Source organism: Siphateles boraxobius, unplaced genomic scaffold (genome assembly GCF_051911475.1).
Source record: "Siphateles boraxobius isolate OS27281-9 unplaced genomic scaffold, OSU_SipBor_1 66, whole genome shotgun sequence".
Classification (NCBI taxonomy): Eukaryota; Metazoa; Chordata; class Actinopteri; order Cypriniformes; family Leuciscidae; genus Siphateles; species Siphateles boraxobius.
In genome coordinates this window covers 32834172-32860000 of record NW_027509193.1, presented here as the reverse complement: position 1 = coordinate 32860000, position 25829 = coordinate 32834172, and the positions used below count along the sequence as shown (strand labels likewise).

At 39.2% G+C, this 25829-nt stretch overlaps 1 protein-coding gene across 38 annotated transcripts in view; it reads right to left on the bottom strand.

Moving 5' to 3' along the window:
* nfixb (nuclear factor I/Xb) overlaps positions 1-25829 on the bottom strand; it is a 173159-nt gene that overhangs the window by 36524 nt on the left and 110806 nt on the right. For all 38 annotated transcript variants that reach the window (XM_077213661.1, XM_077213677.1, XM_077213662.1 and 35 more), the window contains one exon: positions 1-5. This exon is cut by the window's left edge and continues 58 nt beyond it. In XM_077213661.1, the coding sequence (XP_077069776.1) occupies positions 1-5 (5 nt within the window). The remainder of the gene's footprint in view (positions 6-25829) is intronic.

Genomic DNA, 25829 nt, shown 5'->3' with positions numbered 1-25829 from the left:
AGATTCTGCAAAGCCGACAGAAAGAGAGAGAGAGAGAGAGAGAGAGAGAGAGAGAGAGAGAGGAGGGAAAAAAGAGAGCAGATTAAACATGGGACGTCTGGGTTCAGTCCAAAGGTGCCTGAATCAATTAGCAGATGTAGAACATTCGGAATATTCTCTGCCAACACACATTCAATGTAGCGCTGAGGCGACGCAGCTGGAAATGAGACATGCAAAATGTGCTCCGGTTCTGGACCATTTACATGATATTCAGGAACATTTTGGACCTTTATACATGAAATCTGATGTTCTGTCTTGTTAGTTGGAATTTGACTTGTCATACACAATCATTCAAAAGTTTTTGGTGGTCGGTGTGAAATTTTGATGTTTCAGAAAGTCGTCTTTTATGTTCACCAAGGCTGCATTTATTTGATCAAAAATACAGCAAAACTGTAATATTGCAAAATATTATTACAATTCAAAATAATTTTTTTCTATGTTAACATATTATCAAACGTAATTTATTCCTGTGATCAAAGCTGAATTTTCGGCATTATCACTCCACTCTTCAGTGTCACGTGATCCTTCAGAAATCATTTTAATATGATGATTTGTTGATCAATAAACATTTCTTATTATTATCAATGTTGAAAACAGTTGTGCTGCTTAATATTTTTTGGAAACTGTAATGCATTTTTTTTTCAGGATCCTTTGCTGCATAGAAAGTTCAAAAGAACAGCATTTACTTGAAATAGAAATCTTTTGTGACATTATAAATGCCTTTACTGACACTTATGATTGATTTAATGCGTCCCATTTTTTTAATCTTTCTGACAGCAAACTTTTGAACAGTAGGTTTGTTTACTATTGCTCATATTTTGGATTGGTTAGTAAACAAACCTGTAAAGTACTAAACGCCTGCACTACAGACTTGAATAATACCTCAAATTACATGGCTTTCAGAATCAAATTCTCCCAAGGTCAATAAATAACATAATAAATTATATTCTATTATTTTAATATAATAATATCAAAATTAAGTCATAAAACCACGAAACAGTCTTTCGACCATGAAACAAGATCTTTAGCCCGGCAACACAGACCCCGGGTGTGTTAAAAAAACACTTCAGGACTTGGCCAGCCGGGTCTACAGTTGTTGTTTTTTTGTCTTCTAGCGAGTTAAAACACAGCGACACACACACTTTAGGCTAGTCCATTTTAGGCCTGAAGTTGGGCTGCTAATCTAAAACATAAATCTGCAAAATATACATCCGAGAGCAGCCTGGCGAAACCCAACTCTGCCGTATAGCTCATAAGATGTAGACAAAGGCTGGTGTGCAGCCATCGAGTTGTTTGGACAATGTCTCTGTAGGCTTTTTATCTTAGAAAGTATAGTGATCTTGGACAGAGACCAGACCCCTGCGGCTGTTTGAGTTGGCCAAGACTCACTAACTCCTTTTTTCTATATGCACCGTGGTTTTGTCTAACTATAGACCCTCAGAAGGATGTCACTTGGTTACTTTGGCCTTTCCATGTCTCTGCTGAGTATTGATACATATGTCACCTCTTCTGCCAGTCATACTTATGTTATTTAAGTGTATTTAGCATGTTTGCTAGTTGCTAGGGGAGTTCTGGGTGCTCGCTAACTAGCCTATATTCTGGTCTCAATATGTGGCTTGAGTTTGTCCAAAGTATGAGAAATAGCAGTAGTGGTGTTTAGCCTTAGCATGCACCACTAATTACGTGCATCAACAGAATGTGGTATGAAAAAACAACACTATACGTTTCGAAGGAAAAAACAAACGCGTCAGCCCCCTCTTTCCTTCTCTTCTCTCTCTCGCACCTCTCCTTCGCTTGCTGCTGTTGTTGTATGGAATCCTGGCAGCCATCTTAGCGCTTGGCAGCCATCTTAGCATTGGCGGTACCAGAGCATTCCAGCTAGCTTACAAAAGCACCCACACACAGACACACACTCCTCTCACAGAGAGAAGAACTCTCATCCAACAAGCTATACGCTAAAAGCCTTGCAAATGAAGGTTATTTTCAGCTACTTGTGCTATATGCTAATTGACGGGGGAAAATATCGCTTTTTGTTCGCAGATGCTCATTCTGTGAGCTGATACCGTGAGCTGACACCTTCGGCACCTTCACCTTCGGTAAAGGTGCTTTAGTCGACTCAATTGGATCTAAAGGCCTTTAATTTAGTCATCCAATCTCATTTTAAATGTTATATAAAAATTCTTACTAAAACTACTTTAGTGGTAGCATGATGTACAGTAGTTCAGTCCCCATCTTTTCACCTGAGTCACCCTACAAAAAACAATACTCCTAAAGATCTGTAAAAAATTTTGTTACAAAAAATAAGTTTTGTACAACTGAGGCACTATTATAGTTATTTTACATAATTTGAATTCGTTTTTATTTTCAGAATTTTCCATTTTCAAAAAAAAAAAAAAAAAAAATTAATCAAAATGAGAAATGTTGCCTTGCCGACTAGAGGAAATAAAATATGCAAGTATTCTAATATTTTATTTAATTTAAGTGCTATATAAGTGCTGCAATCTGGCAGCCATGTCCAGGCCAGTAATGAACACATTTCACTGCATTCTAGATATTAAATTGGATTCTAATCAGATTCATTGGCTGTGTCTGAAATCACCCCATATACCCTTGAATAGGGCACTATTTGAGGAGACAGACATTTGTGGTGGTGTTCCCGAAAACATAGTGGTAGTTATCGAGTGCACTTAGTCTATCCCACAATAACGAGTGTACAACTGATGTACACTCAATGGCTAGAGAATACCCATAATGCACTTTTTGAAACAGTTTGAGGGCCGTGCCAAATGAATTCCCACATCTGACCAGAGGATGGATCGCCTGCATCATCCATTCATCCATTTTCCAAACTGCTGGTCCAATGTGTCTACAGCGTGTAATATTATACAGGTATTAATCACCTTTAACTTGATTATTATAGTTTCCATGGCAGAGTTCAAGATAAATCGTTTCTTTACTACTGGAGCTGCCAGTTTGCCAAGTTTCAAAGGATGTATACAAAAGCGGCAGCCCTTCCGGCGCACGCAATCTCTGAATTCACTCGCTCGTTTTCATTCAGTCTTTCAAATGGACTATATTATTGGAGTAATGTAGGGAATAGTGAATGAGGGTATAGAGGGTAATTTTTAACACAGAACTAAATACCAAAACAAAATAATGGCTACCAATGGATTGTGTGAATTCAGAACAGCTATATTCCGAATTGATTGGCGCCCTCTGGTGGTGTGGAAGTATGAGCGCAGCTTAAGGAGACGTCTCGGATGACCTCCAATCCAATTACATGGCACATTAGTGAAGCTCACTATGCAGAACTGGATGCCAGTGAATGAGAGAGGCCGCGCTATTGGGCACAGACAAAGCGTGGATGAGCAGGGGGCCAGATCATCAAACTCACACACACAAAGGAGAGACTGTCCATTATTAGAGCACAGACTCCAGCCTATGGAGTCCAATCAACACTGTTATCAGCATGCAACCACACACACACACAGAAACACACACATGCTACTGCATCCAACAATGTTCATGCTAATCCTTATCTTCCCAGCACACACAGTCAAAGGACCCCTGAACACACCATGCCAAAGATACTGCGCGACACATACACACACAGTGGCAATGGGGTTTTAACATTACAAAAGTGTCTTTACAATGGTAAAGCACTTCTTCAGTAAGTTTAAAATTGAAAACGATTGTTTGACAGGGTATTTAAAACTATTACCATCCCTAAACAGCAAGTGGTGATCATTCACACACCCATTTCTTAAAAGACCACGTCTAATTGATTCATTTAGCATGCACATATACATAAATGACTGCGCTTGTGAGAGCAAAGACATATTTGTTATTATATTCACCATTTTGGTTTGTTCTGCCTTTTGTTGAGGTAAACTAAATGGGTTTGACCAATAGGATCTTCAAGATGTTTTCGCAAAGGCATTACTTTATTTCTCGAAGTTTGTGTTAGTGAACTAAACAAACCCCTAACCCTGAATATTCAACTTTGACACATAACTCAACCTGTGCCATCTGTAATGTTACTTTAACCTCACGCAAAACACCAAAGCATCTATGCTAAAAATCTACATGGCATCCTAACTAGCGCTTCCCAACTAAACACACTTGTTTATTGAATATTACTTTAAATACTACTAGCAAATATAATTATAAAGTACTACCACAAAAGGTTCAAAAATTTGTTTCTTTTATGAGAGTTTTACAGTTCAATTTAACTCCTAGCAACAACTCTAAAACAATCTACAACATAAAAAAACATGACATCAACTGGAAAGCTAAGTTGTTTTAGAGGCGAAGCCTATAAACTGAACTCATCTGAACTAATTACATTTCGGTTGAAGATTATTAAATATAAACTTATAATCTGACCCCAAACTTTTGAACACGAGCAGTATGTGCACAAAAAGTCCATAAGTAAAATAAGAAAGTAAAAGGGTCAATTTTGACTTAACTTCAAGTTAAATTGGTCCAAATTTAGCTTTACCCTAAAGAGAAAACATTACTTCTCTCTCTTTCTCAGAGTGTGTGTTTTAGTTGGAGAGAAATGTTAGATCCCCTGGATTCAAATATCACGGCTTATGATGACAAATACATGGAAAATGTATACCGCATGAAAATGTGCAATGCATTTCCCTAAAAAAAAAAAGAAAAAAACCAATGCACACGCCTCCACATCATAGGTACAAACACTCACACACACACACACACACACACACCGGTGCAGAATGAAGAGGCAGCACAGCTCTTCCAATTGGGTTTTGCTTAAGAGGTTTATCGGTATGTTGCTAAACATTCTGACCTTTTTTTTTAATCCGTAATGCGCTTAAAATGTTCCAAACCCTCCTAATCCCCACGGCGATCCCACACAGATGTTCTCTGAGCTCTTTTATTGGACTTTATTTGAGTATTTGCCCCCCTCCACCGGCACTTATTTATTCATTTCCTATCTTATGAAAGCACACTCCATCCTGTGCCCGCGCCCCCTCAGCCCTGCGTTTCCCAGCAGCCCCTGCAGCGAATGAAATCAGGCAGCTTGTGCTTTTAAAGAGGGCCTATACCTGCATGTTTCTAGATTAATATGTATGTGAACGCTCACGGGGAGCGAATATGAAATGGGAACGTGTAAAAGTGGCAGGTGTGTTTGGAGTTTTCATGTAAGTGTGTGTGCGAGCATGTATGCATGTGCATTTGCACACGGGTATTATGGTGAAAAACTGGGCATGGATTTGTGTTTCCTCTGGCACATGTGTCTGTGAGCATGTATGTGCATTTGTATGCGCTTGGGTGAGTGTGTGAATGTTGTTGATTGCAATCGCTGGCCACACATATTGCATATTGAGCATCGTTTGCATGATGGCTGTACATGTTTGTGTTAGAGGATAATTTAAATGGATAGTTCACTCAAAAATGAAAATTTGGTCAGTTTACTCGCCCTCATGTGATTCCAAACACATTTAACTTTCTTTCGTGGACCTTAAAAGGAGATGTTTGGCAGAGTGTTCATGCTGCACTTTTCCAGACACTGAAAGTAAATGTGGTCAGATGCCTTTAAAATCCATCTATATAGCTTTTACTCTATATGAAGTCTATTGAAAGCTCATTTTTGACATACAGTATGAGCCATATGAACAATTTTTATGGTGCTTTAATGTCCTAAAAAACAAAACAAAAAAAGATCTATCTGTTTCCTGATTGAGTTCATGGTTTCCATATTTCTTAAATTTTCTTTTTTTTATTACAGCTTAAGAAAATGCTCCCCCCCCCCCAATCATTTTCATCTTAATTTTAGCTTTAGTACTGTATATAATGGATAAAAAAATCCTAGGTGTTGCAGTAAAAAAAATTAAAAGTACGATTATTTTAGTATTATTTGTATGTTACTGTATTTATTAATATATTTAATTACCTTTTATTATTATTTTTAATTTTAAATAAATAAATGCATCTAACAGTATTATTTTGACTACAAAAAAACTTGATATAAACCAAGTATTTTCCAAATATTATAAGTTATTAGTATACGGTACACCAATTTACACTAGTATAAATTGTCTATTTATTCATACATGAAAATACTTATTTTCATTTTCATTTCAGGTTAAGTAATATTTGTGCTTTTGTCATTTTTATTTGTTTTGGTTTCTTTTTATATTCCCATTCAGCCTTAAATTATTTTTTTATTTCAGTTAGTTACAATGCCACATTTCTCATTTTCATTCAAATGTTCCAGCTAATATATATATTATAATATATTTCAGCTTTATTTCAATTTCTTTTAGTTTTAGTTGTATTTAACAATAACAAGACTGGTTTGGAGCACCATAAGGGTAAGTTAATGACGACAGTGTTTTCATTTTCGGGTGAACTGTTCCTTTAAGGCCCTTGCGCACGTTCTGTTTACGGACACACAAATGTAGATTCTCTACGTTTCTGTTTACGCATGTGTGTGTGTGTGTTTGTCTGGTCTGGGTCATGCCAAAGAGGAGCAGGTGTGTTGGGATCTGCCCTGCATCGCCCGCTGCCCATCTGTGTGCCCGTCTGTGCCCGCTCCGTGCCAACTACACACCCGGCGCACAGAAAGACGGTGAGAACCAGAGCGGGGAGGGGGAATAGAGACGTTCACAACAGCATCTTTAATGCAAAAGAAGCGGCGTGGACACGGTATGGCTGAGAACTGAAAAACTGGAAATGGAAAAAGGAAAAAAAGAAAAAGGAGAGAAAAAAGAGAGAAAAAACAGAGCGAGAGAAAGTTGGCATGCCGCCCATCTCTTTCATGTTCTGTCCTCTTCTCGTCTGATTAGAGAGATGTAACCAAGCAGCTGGCAGAGATAGACACAGTCTGCCGCTCTCAGAGGATAATGGCCAACATCTAATCTATACATTTACTATGTACACACATCAAAGACACACACACACACACACCTTATCGTAATCTAATCCATTTACTACCCATGCAGAACTGAGCCTAAAGGAGAGCGATAACACGCACACACGGACTCATCTCTCCGTGGGTGTTTTGCGTGCTGTGATTTCAGTGTCGTCGCCCCAATTTAGCATTTAAAACTTCCATCTGTATTTACATCGATGCAAACACTGCCACTTATACATGCAGCACACATCAGCGTGTGCGAATGCAACGTCTGGGCTGCAAATAGTATCACAGTGGTGATTGTTTGTGATGCAATCTGAGTGTGGATGGGGTGTAGTAACTCTCAGCCGCCACCAGGGAGCGAAGGACACAGGGAAAAAGGGTGTGCTGACCTCAGGAAGGTAAATGTTGGCCTGAAATAAACGTACTTTTATTTAGAGTAAAACACGTGGTCACACTGAAACGACCTGGCGGTGAGCTAGGAAAAAAGATGATGTGCTACATCTCAGAGAGAATTTAAACAACTTTCTATAATGTTTGCTTTCTTTTGAACTCCAAAGATACACTACAGTTGGGGTCGGCAAGATTATTTTGAAAGAATTCTCTTATGCTCACCAAGGGTGCATTTATTTGATCAAAATACAGTTAAAAATTGTGCAATATTATTACAATTTAAAATATCTGTTTTCTGTGTTAATATATATTAAAATGTAATGTCTTTACTGGCACTTTTGATCAATTTAATGTGTCCTTCCTGAATAAAAATAAACATTTCTTTCAACAACAACAAGAAAAAAATCGTACCCACTTTTAAACGGTACTATGCATGCAATATGTATTATTCTTTAATGTAGGCTTTAATATTCACATAACAGGTTATTTCTAAAACTCTTTTTTAAGAAAATGTGACTGTTAAATGGTCACTAAATTAAGTAATTGAGAGTGTTTTTAGTGTCTAGGAATTTCCTGCTTTTTCTACAATCTGAAAATATTACATCCGATTGTTTAAAAAAAACAGCACACCTCTACTCAGACATGATTTGAGGTTTAATTCACATCTATTATGCTACGAATTATGCATGAAAGTTTTAAACTTAGCGTTAGGGGTTTGTTCAGATCACTTACACAAAGTACTGTATGAACCTGAAGTATGATTCTTACCTTAGCAGCACACACACACTAATAAATGATACCTTTCTAAGTATGTCTGTGCTGTTTGGAAGACTGTTTTCATGTGAGAGATTCATAATCACAGAAAAACGGTTTCAGAAACTACAAATCAGGCGCAACGTGAAATAATGGGGTTCTGGGATGATTGTTTACAGGCTGAAGTATGTGAAGTATGCTAACAAGTCAGCTTGTATATCAGAGTATAAAAGATATGAGGATGATATGAGCGTGTGTGCGTGGATCATGTGAGGCCAGCTTCGCCAAAAAGAGAGATTGAAACCGAGAGAGAGAGAGAGACAGACAGGGAGAGAGACGTGGCTGAGCTGTGGGAACGTCGGATCTTGCCAAGAAAGTGGAGCAGAGGGAGTGTAGAAGGAAGAGCGAAAGAGAGATGTGTTGGCTGAGATCAGAGAGAGTTGGTCTGTTCTTGCATGATGGAATGAACGCAACAGAGCGAGAGCGGGGCTACGACCACAATATAACACACGCCATCACACCCTGACCTTTTGTAGCGTGTCTTTAATTCTTTCTCTATGGCTCACGCAGGGGATTGTGGGATTGAAAGAGTGAAGCAAGCAGCGAGAGTATCCAAAATCTTAGTCAAAAAGAGCAAACACTGAGGTGTAGGCAAAGACGTTGCTATATAATATATATATGTGCATAACAAATATAATAATAATATGGTTACACTTCATTTTAAAGTACGTGCACTTTCAATGTACTTACAGTGTTCTTACCACAAAAGTAATGAGTAGTGTAAGGTAAACACATGGGTTAAGTTAAGGTTTAGGGGTAGGTTCAGGGTTAGTACCTAGTTAGTGTCATTACTACAATAAGTACATAGTATGTTCATGCGAAACAGGACTGTAAAACAAAGTGCTACCAATAATATAATATTATTAGGGCTGTCGATTTAACACGTTAATTTAAGTTATGGGAAAAAATAACGAATTTATTGACGGACATGAATTTCTCATAATTTCTCAGCCAAATCTGATGTGCTATTAATTTGATTAATTAATTGAATTAATCACACATACACACACACAAACACACACACCTATATACATATAGGGGCCACTTAAGGATTTTTTTTAAATGATTGGTATATATATTTTGAAATAAAAATGATATGAATTAATGTGAAAGTATCCAGTTCCTTCCATAACGGCCACATTCAGACAACAGACATTCCCACCTTAGAAAACTAAACTAAGAAAACTACCGACATCATGAAATTACAGATGTCTAGTGTTTACAAATGCAGGTGAAATGGCATTTAGAGAAAAAAAACTCCGTCTGAAGAGTGCTTTAGAAAAGCGATAAACAATAGTAAATCACACTCTAAACACACATTAAGAAACACACATTGTAGTTGGTCGATTCACATGTCAATCAGACGCTCTCTTCCTGTGTAAATGGAGGCTTTTTGACCAGAATAAGATGTAAAGTGGACCAGGCTTAATGCCGAGACTACTCTACTCTCTCTTTGTTTCAGTCCATCTGGTTTTCATGTGAGGTCTTCCCTCTTCACGACACCATTACACAATGCACACACTATAAAGTACAATTCACACACCATTTCTCTGAAATGTATTCCAGCGCAGGCAGCATCTCAATAACAAACCGGCCCAAAGAGAACAGCAACACAAACGAAAACCAGTGCATCGTTTCTGTTACACAACTGCACAATCAAAACCATGAAATCCAGAGCAAAAACACTCCAGCAGCTGAAAACCCTCGACGGGTTTATTTGGGCTGGTAAATGCACAGATAATCACTCCAAACTGAGTGGAGGTGTTTTACGAGCGCTGTAAAACTACACACAAACACATAAAGGACCGGCTGTTAAAGAGCGCATGTGCTTATTTCCGCTAATGAGCGTCTGAATGGCAGAAAGAGACAGAGAGAGATAGGAGTGAGCGAGTGAGAGAGGAGTGTGGGATACAGTGCGCTGTAGCATGAAGGAATAGTTAAACTACAGACCCCCTATTAGACTAGTTGTTAGCTGCACTACAAGCTACTGTACTAAAACAAGTAGCTCACTACATTAAAGGTATTTAAAGTGCAAACACAATCAGATTACTTTTTTCAAGTAACTAGTAAAGTAATGCATTTACAACAAAACACCAGTGTTACTTTTTCAAATAAGTAACGCAAGTTACTTTGTTTGACGGACAGCTCTCCTGTCACATTACTTTCCACAAAAAGTAACTAAGTAACACAATTAGTCACTTTTTTAGGCAGTAACGCAATATTGTAAAGAATTTCTCATTTAGGGTGGAAATCGGAATAAATTAACACCAACGCTAACTAACAAACTCATAAAATAATGGAACTAGAACTAATTTACTAATAGTGTTGTTAAAAATATTTAAAAAAATGTAAATATTAGATGAAAACATTGAAATGAAAATTAGAAATGTCGACAACTAACTGAAATAAAAGTACTACAATTACTAAAACTTACAAAATACAAATACAATAAAAATGCTCACAATAAAATAACTAAAACATACTACAAAAATTTAAAATAGAAGCTAATTCTTAATATTAATAAATATTATAATCATATATAAATAATACTAAAATAATACTGCTTTCAATTAGTTAATCTACAGTTTTTTTCGTATACTAAATATAAAATTAAGATAAAATTAAGCATTTTCTGAAGCTGAAATAAAATAACACAAAGAAAACAAAAACTTCAACATAAAACAGTTATTTTCGAAATCATCTGCAGCCTTTGAGTCTCTGTGAGATGAGACATCCCACCTGCAGATGGCGCTATAGTGAGACAACTTATGAGCAAATGGGGAAACAACAGAGTGTGTGAAAGAAATTCACCAGTTCGTATGTCCGAGCATTATCTCATGATCTGATAGGGCGAACAAATAAACACGTCTAGACTCTCTATTTTCTTTAAAAGCCTCGAGTGTCAGCCAGGCCCGCACACACACACACACACACACACACACACACACACACACACACACACACACACACACACACACACACACACACACACAGTTCCTTGTATTACATTTCCTCCTATCCTACACGCATTACTGATACACAGCACCATGAGAAAAACACATGACCCAACAGCAGACGGACCTCTCATGTCCTGCATGTAGGAATGTGAGAACGGGATATTTTCCTTCATTCTGTGAGGAAAAACTACACCTGAAACTAAAATGTAACTATTTACTTAGTGTAAAGCTTGTTGCATGTAATAAAATAACCAAAATCATGTTTTAATCTAAAAATACATTACATTTTGGAAATAAAATGGGTTGTGAATGAGAAGGAAAAAAAAGAGTTTTTGTTCCCACAAGTGTCATTTAAGGAGATCTGTGCGTTTAAGCTTTTAGCGGCTCACCATCGATCCTACGCTCAAGCTAATAGATTTCCATCATCTATCAATCCACTCATAAAAAGGAACTAGCGTAATCTAATCCGGCCTCTATCGGTGCAGAGATAAGCCTGTATCTCATCTGTCTCTGGGCTTGTTGGAGCAGATAAGACGTTAATGCTCTCAGCTCGTTCATCAGGACGCCACCTCCACGATAAGAGAATATTAAATCAGATCCTGTGTTAGGAGGTCATGCGTCAAACTCATCCCGGTCATAAACACCAGGTTAAATCTCTCCGTCTGTCTCGCAGGAATGAGGGACGCTCGCTGAGAGGAAACACAACCCCACAGGAGGAAAGAACACCTCAGACCCAGAAGATCCATCACAGTCGTCCTCCCAAACACCTCGCCTCATCTTTACAAAAATGCTCCTATACATTCAATGATAGTGGATAGGGAGCTAGGGGGAAAAAAGAATTGCAATTTATCTGATAAAAAATTGCAACTGATTTATAAAGTGACTTAAAAAAAAGCTCCAGGTTGGTTGGGCTACACATTTGGGCCAATTATTTTGTGCTTATATATCAATATGACTATAATAATAGTAATAATAATAATAATACTAAAGAATATTAAACAAAATAAAAAAATAGATATTATAATATTTCACTGTAAAATAAAAGAGTATTAAAGAAAATGATAATACATATTATTACTACTACTAATATTACTACTAAATAAAAAAAACATTAAAGAAAATAAGAAATATGAATATTATAATTTTTCACTGTTTACATACAGTATTTAAGAAAAAAATATAATAATAATAATTTTACAGTAAAACTAAATATTTATGGCTCTCTTAATTTCTTCATTTTCAAACATTACACAATCTTTTATTATGGTGAAAATTTTTTTTGTTGACAAAAGCAGGTTTATAAGTGCATTTTATTCATTTCATTAAATCCCAGTCTTCGCGATTTGATAATCGCACTAAGCCATATCACGATTTTCGGATTTATTTCAATTAATCGTGCAGCACTAATAGGGATTGCAGCTGTCAAGCTCCATTTCTGACGAAAAAGTATTGAAAAAGCACCTTAAAAATGTCCAGATGATTTTGTGCGCTTTATTCTGATAGCTTTAAACAAAGAAAAAGACTGAATTTAAGTCATAATTCAGTGAAAATCTAGTCTTAAGCCAAAGTCACCATTCGCTTTCATTGTATGATAAAGGGCACATATTCAATGGCTTATTATTGGGTTAAACATATAAAACAAATCATAAAAATCATTGCACTCATATTCAAAAAATAATTTTGAGCGACATGAATATTCAAACAGAATTTTCATTTTTAGATAAACTGTCCCTTTAAGAATCTGTTGAGACAAAAGATGAGATGAAGCCCGATGAGACAATTCAGTCTTAAGTGCTCAAGTGCTCACTGGATCTCAACGAAAAGCGAATGCGCACAAGTAACACCTCAAGCTATTCTTTTAGATGAACTTGGTACAAAAGCACAGGAGAGTTGCAGAAGAGTCTGAGGAACTTTGGGAGCATGTCGACAGTGTGTGGGGAGAGAGAGAGAGAGAGAGAGAGAGAGAGAGAGAGAGAGAGAGAGAGAGAGAGAGGCTAAGGTATATGTTGAGACGAGGGGCTGCATCTGTTTGGCTCTCGCTCCATCATAGTCTAGTGTTTCACACTACGCCTCTGGGATCTGCCATTCCAGCCAACGCTTTATGAAAAACAGCTTTGGAAAGAGATAGAGAGAGAGAGAGACAGATATGGGAGGACAAGGGGGTGAGACTAAAAGAGGAAAAGCAGAGGAGGTGTGAGGGAAAGTGATGGAGAAAAAGAGAAATAGGTGGAGGGATGCGACAGAAACAGAAAAGCAGATGAAAATACGGGGAGACGTGCATGTGTGCGAGCAGAGATCTGAATGAATGAAATTAAACAAGACTGACAAGCCATAAAAACTCATGAGCTACACAGTTCATTATATGCCCACGTGGAATATGCCGAATATTCACCCATTTACTGCACTAATTTTGAGGGGAAAGCGGTGAGAATTTTCTCTGGGCTGCAATTTTGCGGAGCCAGAGCCAAATGTGCTACACAATTATTGCAAGCTGAAAACGTGATGCAATTAGCCAAAATATTTAAGAAATAGCATTATTAACATGATCAAAGAATAAAACACTGGCTTGTCTCCAGACAGAAACTTACTAATGTAGAAGTGTTAGGAAGTAACTAAATGCATGTGAGAAAAGCTAAATTAAATTTCAGTTTACAAAAATATTTCCAAGAGAGTTATTTTCCAATAGTACTAGACCTGCGCAATTAGGAAGGGGACACACACACTGGAGAAGGGGACACACACACCGGAGAAGGGGACACACACACTGGAGAAGGGGACACACACACCGGAGAAGGGGACACACACACTGGAGAAGGCGACACACACACCGGAGAAGGGGACACACACACTGGAGAAGGGGACACACACACTGGAGAAGGGGACACACACACAGGAGAAGGGGACACACTGGAGAATGGCACACACACACTGGAGAAGGACACACACACAGGAGAAGGGGACACACTGGAGAATGGGACACATACACCGGAGAAGGGGACACACACACTGGAGAAGGGGACACACACACTGGAGAAGGGGACGCACACACTGGAGAAGGGGACACACACACTGGAGAAGGGGACACACACACCGGAGATGGGGACACACACACTGGAGAAGGGGACACACACACTGGAGAAGGGGACGCACACACTGGAGAAGGGGACACACACACTGGAGAAGGGGACACACACACTGGAGAAGGGGACACACACTGGAGAAGGGGACACACACACTGGAGAAGGGGACACACACACTGGCGAAGGGGACACACACACTGGAGAAGGGGACGCACACACCGGAGAAGGGGACACACACACTGGAGAAGGGGACACACACACTGGAGAAGGGGACACACACACACTGGAGAAGGGGACACACACACCGGAGAAGGGGACACACACACTGGAGAAGGGGACGCACACACTGGAGAAGGGGACGCACACACTGGAGAAGGGGACACACACACAGGAGAAGGGGACACACTGGAGAATGGGACACATACACCGGAGAAGGGGACACACACACTGGAGAATGGGACACACACACTGGAGAAGGGGACACACACACTGGAGAAGGGGACGCACACACTGGAGAAGGGGACACACACACTGGAGAAGGGGACACACACACACTGGAGAAGGGGACACACACACCGGAGAAGGGGACACACACACTGGAGAAGGGGACACACACACTGGAGAAGGGGACGCACACACTGGAGAAGGGGACACACACACAGGAGAAGGGGACACACTGGAGAATGGGACACATACACCGGAGAAGGGGACACACACACTGGAGAAGGGGACACACACACTGGAGAAGGGGACGCACACACTGGAGAAGGGGACACACACACAGGAGAAGGGGACACACTGGAGAATGGGACACATACACCTGAGAAGGGGACACACACACTGGAGAAGGGGACACACACACTGGAGAAGGGGACGCACACACTGGAGAAGGGGACACACACACTGGAGAAGGGGACACACACACTGGAGAAGGACACACACACAGGAGAAGGGGACACACTGGAGAATGGCACACACACACTGGAGAAGGACACACACACAGGAGAAGGGGACACAGTGGAGAATGGGACACATACACCGGAGAAGGGGACACACACACTGGAGAAGGGGACACACACACTGGAGAAGGGGACGCACACACTGGAGAAGGGGACGCACACACTGGAGAAGGGGACACACACACTGGAGAAGGGGACACACACACACTGGAGAAGGGGACACACACACCGGAGAAGGGGACACACACACCGGAGAAGGGGACACACACACCGGAGAAGGGGACACACACACTGGAGAAGGGGACACACACACTGGAGAAGGGGACACACACACTGGAGAAGGGGACACACACACTGGAGAAGGGGACACACACACTGGAGAAGGGGACGCACACACCGGAGAAGGGGACACACACACTGGAGAAGGGGACACACACACTGGAGAAGGGGACACACACACTGGAGAAGGACACACACACAGGAGAAGGGGACACACTGGAGAATGGCACACACACACTGGAGAAGGACACACACACAGGAGAAGGGGACACAGTGGAGAATGGGACACATACACCGGAGAAGGGGACACACACACTGGAGAAGGGGACACACACACTGGAGAAGGGGACGCACACACTGGAGAAGGGGACACACACACTGGAGAAGGGGACACACACACTGGAGAAGGGGACACACACACTGGAGAAGGGGACACACACACTGGAGAAGGGGACACACACACTGGAGAAGGGGACACACACACTGGAGAAGGGGACACACACACTGGAGAAGGGGGCACACACACTGGAGAAGGGGACACACACACTGGAGAAGGGGACACACACACTGGAGAAGGGAACACACACACACTGGAGAAGGGGACACACACACCGGAGAAGGGGACAAACACACTGGAGAAGGGGACACACACACTGGAGAAGGGGACACACACACACTGGAGAAGGGGACACACACACCGGAGAAGGGGACACACACACTGGAGAAGGGGACGCACACACTGGAGAAGGGGGCACACACACTGGAGAAGGGGACACACTGGAGAAGGGGACACACACTGGAGAAGGGTACACACACTGGAGAAGGTGACACACACAACAGCAATGTTATTAAAGTAAATCCCATTCTTTTCCTCCAGAGAAACTTTTTTTTTAAGAAATCTATAACAAATTGTTTGAGACCTAACATTAGTTCTGAGGACTGAGGTTGATAAATGATGATGATTAATGCAAGTCAGCCAAAAGTCATGTTTCATTGCTGAATTCACTGTAACGTACTATACTACCCACAATTCTTCAATGAGATCCAGTCAAATATAAACCATATTTATAAAATAAGTAAATTTCTTATAATTTTGAGTTTTACATTGTATCATCGTTAAATACATCAACGGAAATGCTTCAAGCAATGAGCATTTAATTCCCTGATTAAGAAGATTTATACCTTCTTTATACTAATTTGTCGTTGTTTCTCACTTTAAATCAAAGTTTGCAATGTTGAGATTCATCTCAGAGCTGGTTGGTTGCAAACTTTTAATTTAACAGAATTAAAATGTGCATTTGTTTTAAATGCAGTGAATATAGACAGACAGACAAATAGATTAAAAAAAATACAATACACAATATAAATATCTAAATAAAAAAATAAAAAATAAGATTAAGAAATCTTAAGTAAGATTGAGAAATACATAAAAACATGCACTTTAAAAAAAATGCAATGAATAGACAGAAATTAAAAAATGTAATAAAAATAAATGTATAAAATGAATAAATAAAACATTAAGATTAATGCTTGGCTTTGAACTGAATTTAAACTGCATATGGAAATAATGAATTGAAATATATACATAAAGTATATATATATATATATATATATATAGTGGTCAACATTTGAAGTGGATTAAAACTTTCATCAAAGTCATACATGAATTTTGAACAATACCCGTTTTTGTCTTATAGGACAACTTTGATTGAGTTGTTAGATCCACTTCAAATGTTGACAACTGTGTAGATGTAAACTCACCTAAAGGATTATTAGGAACACCATACTCATACTGTGTTTGACCCCCTTTCGCCTTCAGAACTCCCTTAATTCTACGTGGCTTTGATTCAACAAGGTGCTGAAAGCATTCTTTAGAAATGTTGGCCCATATTGATAGGATAGCATCTTGCAGTTGATGGAGATTTGTGGGATGCACATCCAGGGCACGAAGCTCCCGTTCCACCACATCCCAAAGATGCTCTATTGGGTTGAGATCTGGTGACTGTGGGGGGCATTTTAGTACAGTGAACTCATTGTCATGTACAAGAAACCAATTTGAAATGATTCGAGCTTTGTGACATGGTGCATTATCCTGCTGGAAGTAGCCATCAGAGGATGGGTACATGGTGACCATAAAGAGATGGACATGGTCAGAAACAATGCTCAGGTAGGCCGTGGCATTTAAACGATGCCCAATTGCTACTAAGGGGCTTAAAGGGTGCCAAGAAAACATCCCCCACACCATTACATCACCACCACCAGCCTGCACAGTGGTAACAAGGCATGATGGATCCATGTTCTCATTCTGTTTACGCCAAACTCTGACTCTACCATCAGAATGTCTGAACAGAAATCGAGACTCATCAGACCAGGCAACAGCTCTTGCAAATTGTAGCCTCTTTTTCCTATTTGTAGTGGAGATGAGTGGTACCCGGTGGGGTCTTCTGCTGTTGTAGCCCATCCGCCACAAGGTTGTGCGTGTTGTGGCTTCACAAATGTTTTGCTGCATATCTCGGTTGTAACGAGTGGTTATTTCAGTCAAAGTTGCTCTTCTATCAGCTTGAATCACTCAGCCCATTCTCCTCTGACCTCTAGCATCAACAAGGCATTTTCGCCCACAGGACTGCCGCATACGGGATGTTTTTCCCTTTTCACACCATTCTTTGTAAACCCTAGAAATGGTTGTGCGTGAAAATCCAAGTAACTGAGCAGATTGTGAAATACTCAGACCGGCCCGTCTGGCACCAACAACCATGCCACGCTCAAAATTGCTTAAATCACCTTTCTATCCCATTCTGACATTCAGTTTGGAGTTCAGGAGATTGTCTTGACCAGGACCACACCCCTAAATGCATTGAAGCAACTGCCATGTGATTGGTTGATTATATAATTACATTAATGAGAAATTGAACAGGTGTTCCTAATAATCCATTAGGTGAGTGTATATATGTATATATATATATATATATATATATATATATATATATATATATATATATATATATATATATATATATAGTAAGTAATAAATATGAACATTGCTAAGATAAATATATTCTGCAAAAAAACCTTTTTTTATTGTTAGTTCATGGTACCTAAAGCATAATTAATGTTATAATTTATATAACTTCATGTTTTAGCAGCATTGATGAAGCCTTACAATAGTTTCTTCTATCTGTAAACAAGTCAGATTGCAGAGTTTCAGCGTGAGGTCCTGCTCTTGAACTAAACCCAAACTCATCTCCAGGTTGCGTGAGCACTGAGTTGATGTAAGCAAGACCTCTAAGACCTCTATCTGTCTCCATCACTCGCTCCTAATCTCTGTGCTGACCGCCCTGACCGAGTCAGCAGCCCCTGTCGCTCACATCTCCTCCTCCTCCTCATCCTCTTCTTACTAAACTAATCCCTGCAGCTTTAGATCTTAAAACTCCCAGAGCTGGAGTACATGACACGCCAAAGAAATAAAAATGCTTCTTGAGTGTACACGCTGAATCAAATGACATGATGTCTCTAGCCCACGTGTCTCTGGCCAACATTGGTGCGAGCAGGAGTTATGTGTGATTTACAGGCTGTGGTTTCTGGCCAGGTGGACCAGCGGGCCGCAGGAACACAAACTGGCTGTAGTGGGGCGAGCAGAAACAGGCCAACCTCACTCAAATAAAGTCACATCAAATCAGAAAGAGCTGACTGCTGGATAAGAACAACACACCAACACACTCACTGCATAACCATAATGCATTTCACACACACACACACACACACACACACACACACACACACACACACACACACACACACACACACACACACACACACACACACACACACACACACACACACACATAACTGTGTATAGCATTAATAATAAGAAGACATTTCCTTGAAATCATCATATTAGAATGATTTCTGAAGGATCATGTGACACTGAAGACTGGAGTAATGATGCTAAAAAATCAGCTTTGATCACAGGAACAAATTAAATTTTACAATATATTCAATATACAGTAGTCAACATTTGAAGTGGATCAAAAACTTTCATCAAAGTTATACATTGAATTTTGAACAATACCCGATCCAATTTTGAACAATACCCGATCCACTTCAAATGTTGACTGTATATTCAAATAGATATAGTTTTTAAAAATTGTAATAAGATTTCACAATATTTTTGATCATATCAATGCAGTATAATTTGAGCATAAGAGACTTCTTTCAAAAACATTAAAAAGAATCTTACCAACCCCAGACTTTTGAACTGTAGTGTATTATAGAGAAGGACAGACAGACAGAATGACAGACAGACAGAACGACAGACAGAACGACAGACAGACAGAACAACAGAAAGACAGAACGACAGAAAGACAGAACGACAGAAAGACAGAACGACAGACAGACAGAACGACAGACAGACAGAACAACAGACAGACAGAACAACAGACAGACAGAACGACAGACAGACAGAACAACAGACAGACAGAACGACAGAAAGACAGAACGACAGAACGACAGAACGACAGACAGACAGAACAACAGACAGACAGAACAACAGACAGACAGAACGACAGACAGACAGAACAACAGACAGACAGAACAACAGACAGACAGAACGACAGACAGACAGAACAACAGACAGACAGAACGACAGAAAGACAGAACGACAGACAGACAGAACGACAGACAGACAGAACAACAGACAGACAGAACAACAGACAGACAGAACAACAGACAGACAGAACGACAGACAGACAGAACAACAGACAGACAGAACAACAGACAGACAGAACGACAGACAGACAGAACAACAGAAAGACAGAACGACAGAAAGACAGAACGACAGAAAGACAGAACGACAGACAGACAGAACGACAGACAGACAGAACAACAGACAGACAGAACAAAAGAAAGACAGAACTACAGACAGACAGAACGACAGAAAGACAGAACGACAGAAAGACAGAACGACAGAACGACAGAAAGACAGAACGACAGACAGACAGAACAACAGAAAGACAGAACGACAGAAAGACAGAACGACAGACAGACAGAAGGACAGACAGACAGAACGACAGACAGACAGAACGACAGAAAGACAGAACGACAGACAGACAGAACGACAGACAGACAGAACGACAGAACGACAGAAAGACAGAACGACAGAAAGACAGAACGACAGACAGACAGAACGACAGACAGACAGAACGACAGACAGACAGAACGACAGAAAGTCAGAACGACAGAAAGTCAGAACGACAGGACAGACAGATAGAACGATAGATATATAGATAGAGTTTGTGTTTGTTTCTGAGCACAGGCAGTGCTGGAGTCAAACCAAAGCCCTAAAGTTAAATCTGGGTTATGTAAGGTAAAGCTCTAAATCTCCCTATGCCTGATGTTATATATTACTGTAATTGCAAATGAAAAAATCCCAGAGGAGGGAGGAGGAGGGTCCAGAGAAAGAGTGGGAAATGAAGAGAGACATGCTCGGCTAATGCAACAGGTTTGGTGATGACCTACTTTTAGCCCACAGACAAGTCTTCAACAGGAGGAAGAAAGTAAGAGGAAGAATTATTTACTCATCCTCATGTAGATCCAAACCTTTTTTCCACGTTTAACAGAATGTTGCAGGAGCTCATTTCCATACAATAAAAACTAAGGTCAGTCAAGCTCTAAAAATGACAAAAAAGCACTTTATAAAAAGTCTTTGTTAAAGTGTTATAAACCATGAACCAAAACAATCAGGTGGATCACATCATTATAAACTTAGATTTGAAGCAAAAAACGATTTGGAATTTGACAAAAAGACAAAGGTACAAGATTGTGTACTTAACGGATGTAATCAGAGAAATAACTACAATCCCATGAAGCATTGCGAATGACAATTAAAATACAAATGATGCATAAATATAAAACTAAGCAGTTTTCGCTGTGCTTCATGGGGGTGGGCGGAGCTAAAGAGATTTCTTTACAGAATCAGTTTTTCGCCAGGAATGTTGCTGCTAAACATGCTCATTCAAAAAATTATTCGAAATAATGTGGACCAAATCATATACTGTCAAATAACGACCCTGGGGCTCACAGTATGTCTGTCTCCAACGGTTCATAAGTAATTGCTTGAGTTAAGAAGTCTAAAACGTCTCAAAGAAGGAAACGTTTGCAGTCTGGTGTGCTGAGATGTAGAAAGCATCCAATCAACGGCTTCATTAGAGGAACCGGAGAGCTTCATCATCATTAAAGGCTCCTTCAGCGCTCGGCTTGCCTTCTCCATGGGATAATTCACCATGGGATTTCACTTACGCTGGATTACGCCTCGCATCCAAATGGAAAGAAGATCCGGCAGAGGTCTGCCTGAGCTCTCATTTCTCCAATCTCGTACTCTTGCTCTCCTTTGTGGGAGCGGAGAGATGAAAAGAGACTCTCTCCTGTATATTTTGCCCTGGTTTTAAATTGCACCGTTTTCCGAGCTGCAGATGTGGGCAGCTGACCGCAGCAACCCCCGGATCGGGGAAATACAACAGGGAATGGAAAGACAATCAACCACTTCCTATCTCATACTGTATAAACACAGGACGAGCTCCACACATGAAGAAGATGAAGAGAGAAAGTAGAATATCTAGCGCACTTGAGTTTCTTCAACGCTTTATGATTTCATTGCTGTTATCATTTTGACAGATCTTTTGGCAAAGCAGAATGATGTTGTTACTGTGAAACTCCTCCAACTGTAGCCTGAAATAAAGATTATTCAAATGAAAAAGTTTTATATGAGGAAATAGCACTCGAAAGCACATTCTAAAAAGCTTGAAAGGAGGAAACAAAGTTTGACAGGTTAAGAGAAAGCTCTTTCCTTTCAAACTTTTTCAGAGAATTTAAAAAAAAAAGTTTGAAAGATGGAAAGAATGAAAGAGACGGGCAGACATTTTCAAGAAAGTTTAAAAGAAAGTTTGAAAGAAAGAAAGTTAGTTTGAAAGTAAGAAAGAAAGAAAGAAAGAAAGAAAGAAAGAAAGAAAGAAAGAAAGAAAGAAAGAAAGAAAGAAAGAAAGAAAGAAAGAAAGAAAGAAAGAAAGAAAGAAAGAAAGAAAGAAAGAAAGAAAGAAAGAAAGAAAGAAAGATTGTTAGTTTGTTAAAAAGAAAGAAAGGTTAAGATGGAGTATTCAATATAAAGTTAGAAAGTTTGATAGAAAAAGACAAAGAAAAATACATTTCTTTCAATTTTCTAAAAATTTCTTCTAAAAATTGTACATTTTTTGAAAGTTGGAAAGACAGTTTGAAGGAAAGAATGCTCACAAGAAAGTTTTAAAAGGATTTTGAAAAAGGTTTGCATGTTGTTTCATTCTGAAATGAGTTAGAATGCAATTGTGGTATTTTTTCCTCTTTTCACTCACCTATTGTCATTACACAGCAACAGTAGTTAAACGGTGAACGTCTATATCCATCTACCTGAATAACAGCACAGCTGGTTTAATGGCACAGACCTGATCTGATCTGAACTCTATCGCCCCCTCGAGTACTGAGGTCAGTCACGCTCACAGTAAAGCAAGAAGCACGTCAAGCATGTACAACATACTCCTGGCCTTAGAGTTTAAATCCCATCACATTTCAAGCAGGTTTTAAGACAAATGAACTAAGACTCCTCTACCACATGACTGACGTATCAGATGTGTGCAGAGAAGCAGACGCTGACATGAGTTTTCAGAAAAGCCCATCAGGAGCTCTCAGCCAACATTTGTTTCAGTGGAGTGACTGGGCCGAGCGGGGCTTTGAGATCAGTCTGCAGTGTAACTCTTCATTACGCTCGTACAGCAGCAACAATGGAGCCCGTCTGCTGCTCCACACACAAGGTGCCTGACAGAAACTCAAAGAGTAACGTCTCTTTCAGGTCAGGGAACGGAGGAAGAGCGATGAGGCCACTACATCTCTCTCTCTCTCTCTCTCTCTCTCTCTCTCTCTCTGCCTCTCGTCAGCTGAGAAACGCTGTCGAGAACAATATCTAGCTCACATTTCGGATCCAAAATCAAAAGGAACAAATAAGAGATTCCCATTAATAAGCAATTTTGCATGGCTTTTTTTTCATGACAGTTATTTATTTACTTTTTCACCCACAGTTCTTATTGTTGTAAAGCACACAAACAAATAAATAATAGGATTTATGCATCATGTTTCATCAGTAGTTCATAGTATTTGAGTTCTTTCAATTCATGATTGTAATTTAAAAAAAAATAATTACATTATGGTTCTTACTGTACTAAAGAAAATATGTATTCTGTATTCTAAATTAGTATTATATTTATTTAGTTTTACAAAAGCATATGCTCAAATAAAATTTAAATTGTTTATTAATAAAATGATTTAAATAAGTATGTGTGTGTATAGATGCACTATATATAAACAGTATATACAGTTTGTGTATATATATACTGTATACAGTATATACTGTATATATATATATATAATTTAAATTATACTTACTATATATTCATACACATGCAAATATATACTTAGAAATATATACTCATGAATTTAAACAAAAAACTAGGCACACACAAACACACTTATACACATTAAATTAATATTCAACAATATTGATCTGTCTGCATTGACACTATTATACAAGAACTGAACTGAGCTGGACGATGACACCACATATATATATATATATATATATATATATATATATATATATATATATATATAAATGAACTAAGTTAATAACTTTTTTAAAACAATAATGAAACATCACTGAACTGACTTAAGCTAGACTGTGCAGCCATTTTCTTCTAGAAACAAACTTTTTTGCATTATTTTTCTGTTATCTCTGTAAAGCTGCTTTGAAACAATCTGTATTGTATAAAGCGCTATATGAATAAATTTAACTTGACCTATAAACATATACATACACACAAAAACTTGTACAAAATATCCACATAAATAACCACACACACACACACAAACAAACAAACAAACACACAAACATATATACACAAATAAATATACACACACACACTTATACAAATATACATACACACTTATACAAATTCACACACACACTTGTACATATACACTTAAAACATATACACACCGGCAAACATATGAAGAAATCACCCAAGAATTTTTTTATTTTTTTTGCAGTACATTTGTGATCTGTCCAATGTTTTGTGAGATTCACCCCAGTACGCGTTCTGTACACAGCACTGTATCGCCCATTTATGGGTCACCCTGCCCTGCGACTGAAGGCAGCACAGAAAAGAGGACAAGCTTATTTTGGATTTGATTCTGGGAGACGTAGCCTGGAGACTCTTCCAAGATGAAGCTTGGGTTTCTCTCTCCGATGGCCTGTTGCTGTCAGTCTGGGCGCCTGCTTTGGTTCACGGCTCCCTGGGCAGAGCGCGAGAACCACGCAGGAAAGACTTACAGCAGGAAATACCTCACCGATAGTACCCCACAGGGATCGTAAGATGAACGAATGAAGAGAAAAAAACAGGGATGGAGGGGAGGGGGATGAGGATCCAGGTCTGGAAATGGTTTCAGCAGAACACGGCCCTGAATGGCTCTTTAATTAGAGTTATATGAGACGTCGTATAGCGCTGCTTTCCACACGAAAATTTGCTTATTTCTCCAGTCGCTAAATTGGCGAGCAATTGCCGCTGCATTCCCAAGCCCCTCGTGTCCCATCGAATGGAGGAACGGCGGGATAACACAGCCCACATAAAAGATCAATGGTAAGCGTCTCTAAGGACGCGTCTAGAGGGTTAATGATATATCAGTACAGTGTAAAAATGTCCTTCACTTAAATGCTCCGCAGAGGTTTGTTGCATGAAGTGCGGTCGTCTGACTATGGGAAACGAAACAAAAAAATCAGCTCACCCCAGCATTTGCAGGTTTTCATTTCTCAAAATGAAAATCAATCTTACAATATGAACAGGAGCCAACGACAGGGGTGGTAGCGCCAATCACAGAGAAGGCCAAACCCACACTGGAATTGAAGTCTTACAGAAGGAAAGCAAAGTTTCTGTTGAATTTACTGAGCTTTAACAGAAGCTTCACTAACAAAAGCTCACACAAAAGTGTGTCATTTATTCCATGCTAAAATATTTACTATTTCAGCATAATTTACCATTAGTAGATTGAAGCTCGACTTGATTTTTGGAACAATTTTGACTATCATAATCATAACTTTTTATTTTAATTTTGACTGTCATAAGTTTGACTTGATTTTTGGAGCAATTTCAACTTTTTGTCATAATTATATTATATTACATTGTTATATTGACTTAGTAGCTCATAATTTCAACACTGTTTTTGATTTACCAAAGCATGATTTTCTCTCTTATGTGGCAAAAATGTGCTTCCATAGTATTACAAACGTATTAAATGTTATTTAATAAACGTATTAGGTTTTCAACAAAATTCAGGAGGCAACAACAAATGT